The following is a 7,152-nucleotide window of genomic DNA, read 5'->3' as shown; positions in this document are numbered from 1 at the left end:
AGCAGCGCTTCCGCTTCACGTGCCGCGCGCCGCTGCCCGACCCCCACGGCCTGCAGTTCGGCCGGAGGAGGACCGAGACCAGGACCTGCCCGGCGGACGGCTCCGGGGCCTGCGACACCGATGGTACTGCCCAGCGCCCTCCCTCGCAGCCCCCGGAGCAGTGGGGGCGGTGGAGGGTGGGAAGGCCGAGAGCGGGAGCCCGCGGAAGGCTGGCGGCTGAGGGGGTGGGAAGCTGAGTGGCTGGCGCCGGGCGCCGCGTCGCTCAGGCCGCGCCCCTCCCCAGCCCTGGTGGAAGATCTCCTGCGCAGCGGGAGCACCGGCCCGCACGCGGTGAGCGGGGGCTGGGCCGCCTGGGGCCCGTGGTCATCCTGCTCCCGGGACTGCGAGCTGGGCTTCCGCGTCCGCAAGAGAACGTGCACCAACCCGGAGCCCCGCAACGGGGGGCTGCCCTGCGTGGGCGATGCCGCCGAGTACCAGGACTGCAACCCCCAGGCGTGCCCAGGTACCGGGAATCCTTGGCGCAGGAAAACTCCACATCCAGGTGGCTCCCAGGCCTACCGAGGCGTCCCCACGCCCAGGAGACCTCTTCTCCCTGCCAACTCTGGGCCCAGGGCCCCAGGGCGATTGTTTGCCCCAGCCGCGGGCGCGGTGGCTACTCCAACGAGGTAGAGCCTTTCCTCACCCTCACGGTCACTTTTTTCTCTTCCAGTGGGTTAGAAAAGGTGCTTTTGACCTGAGGTAGAGTTGGTTTCTCCCTCTCTGAAAGTATTTGCTGCTGTCTACATTTCTCCTGTCCTTCCCCCTTGGAGTGAGGGCACTCCCTAACGGCGGACCGTGGGTGGGAGTGGGGCAGGCTGGCTATTGAGGTCAGTGTGGCCCACAGCAGAGTGGCCCGGGATGGGGCCCTGCCGCCCCTCACACACCTCATCCCCTTGCAGTGCGGGGTGCCTGGTCCTGCTGGACCTCGTGGTCCCCATGCTCCGCCTCCTGTGGTGGGGGTCACTATCAACGCACGCGTTCCTGCACCAGCCCGGCACCCTCCCCAGGTGAGGACATCTGTCTCGGGCTGCACACGGAGGAAGCACTATGTGCCACACAGGCCTGCCCAGGTACTGGGTGCATCTGGCTGGGGCTGGGGAGCACCGTGAAGCCCCCTGATCCCCACCAGGGGCTCCCGCAGCAGTTAGCCTCATCCTGGCCCACCACCCACAGAAGGCTGGTCTCCCTGGTCTGAGTGGAGCGCATGCGCGGAGGACGGAGCCCAGACCCGCAGCCGACGCTGTGAGGAGCTCGTCCCAGGGCCCAGTGCCTGTCCTGGCAACAGCAGCCAGAGCCGCCCCTGCCCCTACAGCGAGATTCCAGGTAGGTCCTCCTGCTAGCACCTTCACATCAGCCCCCGCCTGAGCTCCCAACTCCCCCTTCTGAAGCTTGTGTCCTGGATAGAGGTGGGGTGAAGGGGGTGGCACAAGATGAAACATCGGGGTGAGAGGGAGACCCCAAAAGAGGACTCACATCTTTGCCTCGGTGCACACACGAGGCTTGGTGCTTTTCACCTAATGGGTAGACCAGGCCTTCTTAGAGGCGGGATCTGGGGAGAGACCAAGGGGAGTGAATGAAGCCCCATGCCCAGTCTACAGCTCAATGCTGACTTGGGTCCTCCCAGGGACACATCTAGCCAGGGGGACCCCTCTCCTTTACTCTCCTGTCCTCACTGCCTCTGATGCCTTGTCCACTGATCTTCCTGCAGTGATCCTGCCAGCCTCCAGCATGGAGGAGGCCACCAGCTGCGGAGGTAAAAGAAACCAGCCCCACCTCATGACACTGCCGTACCCCCTTCCACACCCCACTCCAAGACTGGATTCTTTCCACCTCCACTCCAGAGAGCCAAGCCTTGTTGGGGTCCCCCACTGCTTAGAGGCCATGTGTAGGGTGGTCTAGGCCGTTCCACCTATGTATGTCTCCCAGATAGAAGGCCATCGTCGGTCTGTACCCGAGGAAGAGTCATCTGACTCTCTGACTGCCATCTCTGACACAAGGCACAAGTTGTCCTGTGAAAGAGACAGTCTCCTCAGCCTCCCTATTTCCTTTGGCTCTGGCCTCAAAGCCCTTTCCTGAAGGTTTCAGAGCCTCCTATTGATATTTTCCCAGGGAGGAGAGTCTTCCCTCTCCACAGGGGCTCTTATCTTACCATCTGCCTTTCCTCCTTCCAGGGTTCAATCTCATCCACCTGGTGGCCACAGGTGTCTCCTGCTTCTTGGGGTCTGGGCTCCTGACCTTGGCAGTGTACCTGTCTTGCCAGCACTGCCAGCGCCAGTCTCAGGAGTCCACACTGGTCCATCCTGCCACTCCCAACCACCTGCACTATAAGGGTGGGGGCACCCCAAAGAATGAGAAGTACACACCCATGGAGTTCAAGGTGGGAGCTTTCTCGTAGAAACAGAGGACAGGGTAGAGGGCAGGGTGAAGGGTGCAGGGGTTCTGGCTGGGCATAACTGGGGCTGGGCACTTGGAAGGAATCGGTGGTGTGGACACAGCACTGGACCAGGAGTCTGAATGTCCCTTCACTGGCTGGCTCCTGGACTCCCTGCACTGCTCTGTCCCTTCCCCCTTCCCTCATCTCTTCCCTCACCCCTTTCTCTCTTTCCTTAACCCTCCCACAGACCCTGAACAAGAATAACTTGATCCCTGATGACAGAGCCAATTTCTACCCATTGCAGCAGACCAATGTGTACACAACCACCTACTACCCAAGCCCACTGAACAAACACAGCTTCCGGCCCGAGGCTTCACCTGGACAACGGTGCTTCCCCAATAGCTGATACCACCGTCCTGGGGACTTGGGCTCCTTGCCTTCCTAAGGCACAGAGCAGGTGGAGATGGGACAGTCGAGCTAGTTTGGTTTTCTCCTTCTGCACTAGGCCACGAACTCACTGCCTTGCCTGTGGGGGTCCCATCCGGCTTCAGAGCACTCTGGCTGGTGTTGACCAAGGGGGGAGGGCTGGCTTCAGGCTGGCACGTGACGGCAGGTCCAGCTCAGCCCAGGTCTCTCGTGGCCACCTTGCGACCCACCATCATGCTGACCCTCCCTTGCCATGTCTGGGCTGCAGACCTGCTGGGCACGTGAGGAACTGGAGAGTGGAGCTGGCAAGAGGGCAGGCTCCCAGGCTGGGACTAGAAACAACTTCTGTGACCACCACGAGCTGAGTCTGGCCCTCTCTGGCCCCAAGAAAGGCCTGTGCTGCATCCTGATTATCTCTGAAAGGAACTAATCAAATGGCCCCAGTAGCTCTGGATTCTCTGCCTAGGGCTGGGCCACTGTGTGCTGCCCCATGACACAGGGGACCAAGGCCAGCCCAGTTGTCCACCTCTGCTTAGCAGGCTGTGCTCCACCCAGGGACCTCCCTCTGGTCAGAGACAGTGTGGACCGTCTGCTGCAAAGCCCTTTAATCTGGGCTGGCACAGGCCTCTGCCTTGCCCTCAGCACACGAAGGGTGGCCCAGGAGGAAGAGAGGCTCAAGATCATGGGAGGCAGGAGTCTGGCCTCTGTGTCTCTGTGGAGACTGTCTTCCGGTTGCTGCTCAACAGAGCTGTTGGCTGAGACCTGCTTGGGAGTCTCTGCTGGCCCCTCATCTGTTCAGGAACACACACACAATGCTACAGCAACAAAAAAAGATATGGGACTGTGGCATTATTAATTAAAGATAACATCCAGCCTCCAAATGTGGCTTTGTCTTTGTGCCTATGTGTATGGGCTTCTCTTGGGAAGGTCCGGGCAGTCTGAGCAGTGCACAGGGGTAGCAGATGGTCTTCTCCACATGGGGGAAATGACCCAAGTAGAGTTTGACTTTAATAGATAAATAGATGATGTCTTTCCATTTATGGTTATATGTAAACACACACACACACACACACACACACACACACACACACCCAGGTACATTCTGCCCTGAAGCCTTTTTGGAAAAGGGCTTGGGGATAAACCAACGTCCAGGTGCATCTATGGTGATACAATGCGGGAGACTTCTGCCCCCTTTTTTGGCATCCCTTCCAGGCAGCGCCTCCCAGCTGGAGACATGCGAGCTCAGCGCAGAGTGTTGATGAGGATTATTTTATGAGGTATTTACACTGCGGAGTTTAATAAAACCAAAATTGAGAAATAAGCAAATCTGTGAGGTGGGAGAAGCCTAATGTAGTTTTTGCCAGATTAAATAAAGATAACCTCAAAGCCTCAGCCCACCAAATCAATGCGGCCATTTTGGACGAGATTGATGGACACGTTAAATTTAGAGAGCAATTTCCTGACTTAATTGGCTGGATCAATTCTCATAGGATTCCCAGCAGAATCTAATTGTAGGTCAGGCTGTAAAGCCTACCATCCTAGTGGTGGAGGAGGCAGAAGCTCTTGGGGAGTGGAGGGAGGAGTGCTTGAAGCTCGAAGGTGCCTGGGAGGAAGGAAGGAGGAGGAAAGCATGCCTGGAATTCTTAGTGCTTACCTGGGACATCGAAATGGCTGTGTGCTCACCTGTGGTGGCACCCATTGGAGAGAGCTCAGGGAGCATGTATTTGCAGCTTTAAAACTCCTGACTCGTTCCTGTTAGTCCATGAGTCCAGCACTTGTGGGAGCCTGCAGGACATTTTAGATCCTGGGGGGGGGTCTCAACCCCTGGGACATGGTAGAGGTGGTAAAGTTCAACAGTGTCCCAGGACCCAGAGAATCTATCTCAGAAGAGCCACTCATGGTATGTCCAAGTGGAGGGACTAGACAGGTCTGTAGGACGTGGTCGTTGAATTTTCAGGCTATGTCTACCCTCCTGTTGACCGTAATGGTGTCAGCAGAATGGAAATCCTTGGGTGCCATGACAGTACATACACACACAGAATTTTGAAAAAAACTGCAGCTTTTGGGGGGACATGACCATTCAGAATGTATGAGGGAACCACACTGTTCACAGATGAGCTGGCATTGTTGGCAAGGGTTATTCAATAACCAGCCCAGGCCCAGAGGTAAGGAGCCCCAGAATGTGCACCCTGACGAGGAGGATGTGGTGCTCTTGGAAGGTGTCAGGGAGCTGAGGCATGAAGGGCAGGAGCTTCTTCCTAGGCCCAGCTGGCTCAGCAGGAGTGAGGAAGATGCAGGAGTGGGTGCTCCAGGCTTTCTTGCACCCTTTTGTATCTCACTAACGTGTGTGTGTGCGCATATGTGTGTGTGTATTCTCTTATTAAAGGCATACATTTTCATTGTAGAAAATTTTGAAGGTACAGAAAACCAAAAAGATAATCAGTTATACTAAAAACAAGAGATTAGAGATTTTAATTTTTTATGTTTTATTTTATTTTGAGTTGACATCTCACTCTGTTGTCCAGGCTGAAGTGCAGTGACACACACACATGGCCACAACAACCTCGACCTGCTGGGCTCAGGCGATCCTTACACCTCAGCCTTCCAAGTAGCAGGAACTACAGGCACACACCACCACACCCGGCTAATTTTTTGAATTATTGTAGAGATGAAGGCTTACCATGTTGCCCAGGTTGGTCTCAAACCCCTGGATTCAGGCAATTCCCTCATCTACACCTCCCAAAGTGCTGGGATTACAAGCATGAGCCACCACACCTGGCCTTGAAGACTTAGGGATTTTAAGTAATGGTATGAAGACATTTCTTCCCCTTTCTCTCAGAATCATTCTCAAAGCAAAGAGAATTTTAAAAAAAAGCTCTCATTATTTCCAATGAGACTAGGGTGTATCTCTAATCCTGATTCGTGATACATGAAGACAGAAAACAGATGGAGGAATTGCAGTCACCTGGTAGAACAGATGTAGGTCAAACCTAAGCATCTAAGTGATTTTAAAAAGAATCAGAAATTGGAAGAACCATGTACGAGGGAGGTGGGGTTGGGGTGAGGACTGAAGAGAGAGGGGTTGGTGGAAAATCTGTGTGTGAGCTTCAGCTGGACCTTCAAGCTATCTTCACTCTCCACCCTTACAGCCTGTCATCAGTCCTATCTCCAGAGGAGCCAATAAGCATGTTCCTACTAGGCACAGAGGTGGGTGTGGTGAGGGGCTGTCTGAATAACTGCAGGTAAAGGACAGGTATGGTTACCAGTGGGATTCAGCCATTGCCTTTCCCAGGTAACTCCAAGACTCCGATAGCCAGGTTTTTCCTTTTCCTCCCCCGGCAGAAAATTGGAAGGTGATTCTTTGAATAATTATTTGAAGAAACTGACTAGCCCACCTAATTCTCAGATAAGCTGGCTGGTCATGTGTGCTATAGTCCTACAGCAAAGCATACTTGTTTCCATACAGTGTCCTGTATACCGAGCTTGTAGTTGGTTTTTAGTGCATTGCTCTCCAATATGAAGGGGCAGATAAGGATCATGGACCTCAGAGAAAAAGATCCAACATGAGAGACTAAAACAAACAGATTCAGAGGGACTCAGTGAAAACAGAGACAATATAGAGAACACTCCAAAGACACCATAGTTCTTCAGAAAAAAGTGAAGATACTATATTCATGAAATAAAAATGGAATACAATTATTTTAAAAAAAGACAAATGTAAGCTCATAGAAACTTTAGAAAGTGATAGTAGAAAAAATGAGTAAAAGGGCTTAAAGATAAAATAACCAAAAAAGAGAGATGGAAAATACGAGATAAAAGATTTTTTAAAAATCAGATGATCAATCCAGGAGTTCTAGCAGTTCATGAAAAAACTCTGAGAAGAAAATTGTTTAAAAAAAAATAAGAGTACAGGAAAATTTACCAGAACTAAAGGCTGGGATCTTCAGACAAAAGGACCACCTAGTACTTGGTACCATGAATGAAAAAGATCTCCTCTGAGTCATATAAATATAACTTTTCAAAACACTAGGCTTGAAGAGAAGATTCTAACGACAAACAAGATTAGAACTGCGAATGGTATAAAGTGTCTTACAAAATCTGGAGATAGAATACAATGAAAATTGTATTCAAAAATGGTGTTCGGTTGTGAATTCCATACCCAGCCCAACAATGAGCCAGCTATAGGAGAGTAGAATAAAGACGTTAGACATGCAGAGTCTCCGAAAGTACATCTTCCATGTGCTCTAGTTTCACTAAAGCAAGGAAGTAAACAAACAAAATGTGGATCCAGGAGAAAGGGAATCTAACACAGG

General features: G+C 52.7%; 1 protein-coding gene across 1 annotated transcript in view; it reads left to right on the top strand.

Annotated features, from left to right (window-relative positions):
- SEMA5B (semaphorin 5B) overlaps window positions 1-3,714 on the top strand; it is a 52,850-nt gene extending 49,136 nt beyond the window's left edge. The window contains exons 15-21 of the mRNA XM_021709863.1: window positions 1-123; window positions 284-502; window positions 939-1,109; window positions 1,213-1,362; window positions 1,748-1,792; window positions 2,211-2,416; window positions 2,661-3,714. The exon at window positions 1-123 is cut by the window's left edge and continues 182 nt beyond it. Coding sequence (XP_021565538.1) covers window positions 1-123; window positions 284-502; window positions 939-1,109; window positions 1,213-1,362; window positions 1,748-1,792; window positions 2,211-2,416; window positions 2,661-2,819 — 1,073 coding nt within the window. The 3' untranslated portion in view covers window positions 2,820-3,714. The remainder of the gene's footprint in view (window positions 124-283; window positions 503-938; window positions 1,110-1,212; window positions 1,363-1,747; window positions 1,793-2,210; window positions 2,417-2,660) is intronic.
- Window positions 3,715-7,152: the final 3,438 nt, after the last annotated feature.

Source organism: Carlito syrichta, unplaced genomic scaffold (genome assembly GCF_000164805.1).
Source record: "Carlito syrichta isolate Samal-C Ts95f unplaced genomic scaffold, Tarsius_syrichta-2.0.1 Scaffold287526, whole genome shotgun sequence".
In the NCBI taxonomy this organism is placed as follows: domain Eukaryota; kingdom Metazoa; phylum Chordata; class Mammalia; order Primates; family Tarsiidae; genus Carlito; species Carlito syrichta.
This window is presented reverse-complemented; position numbering and strand designations above follow the sequence as displayed.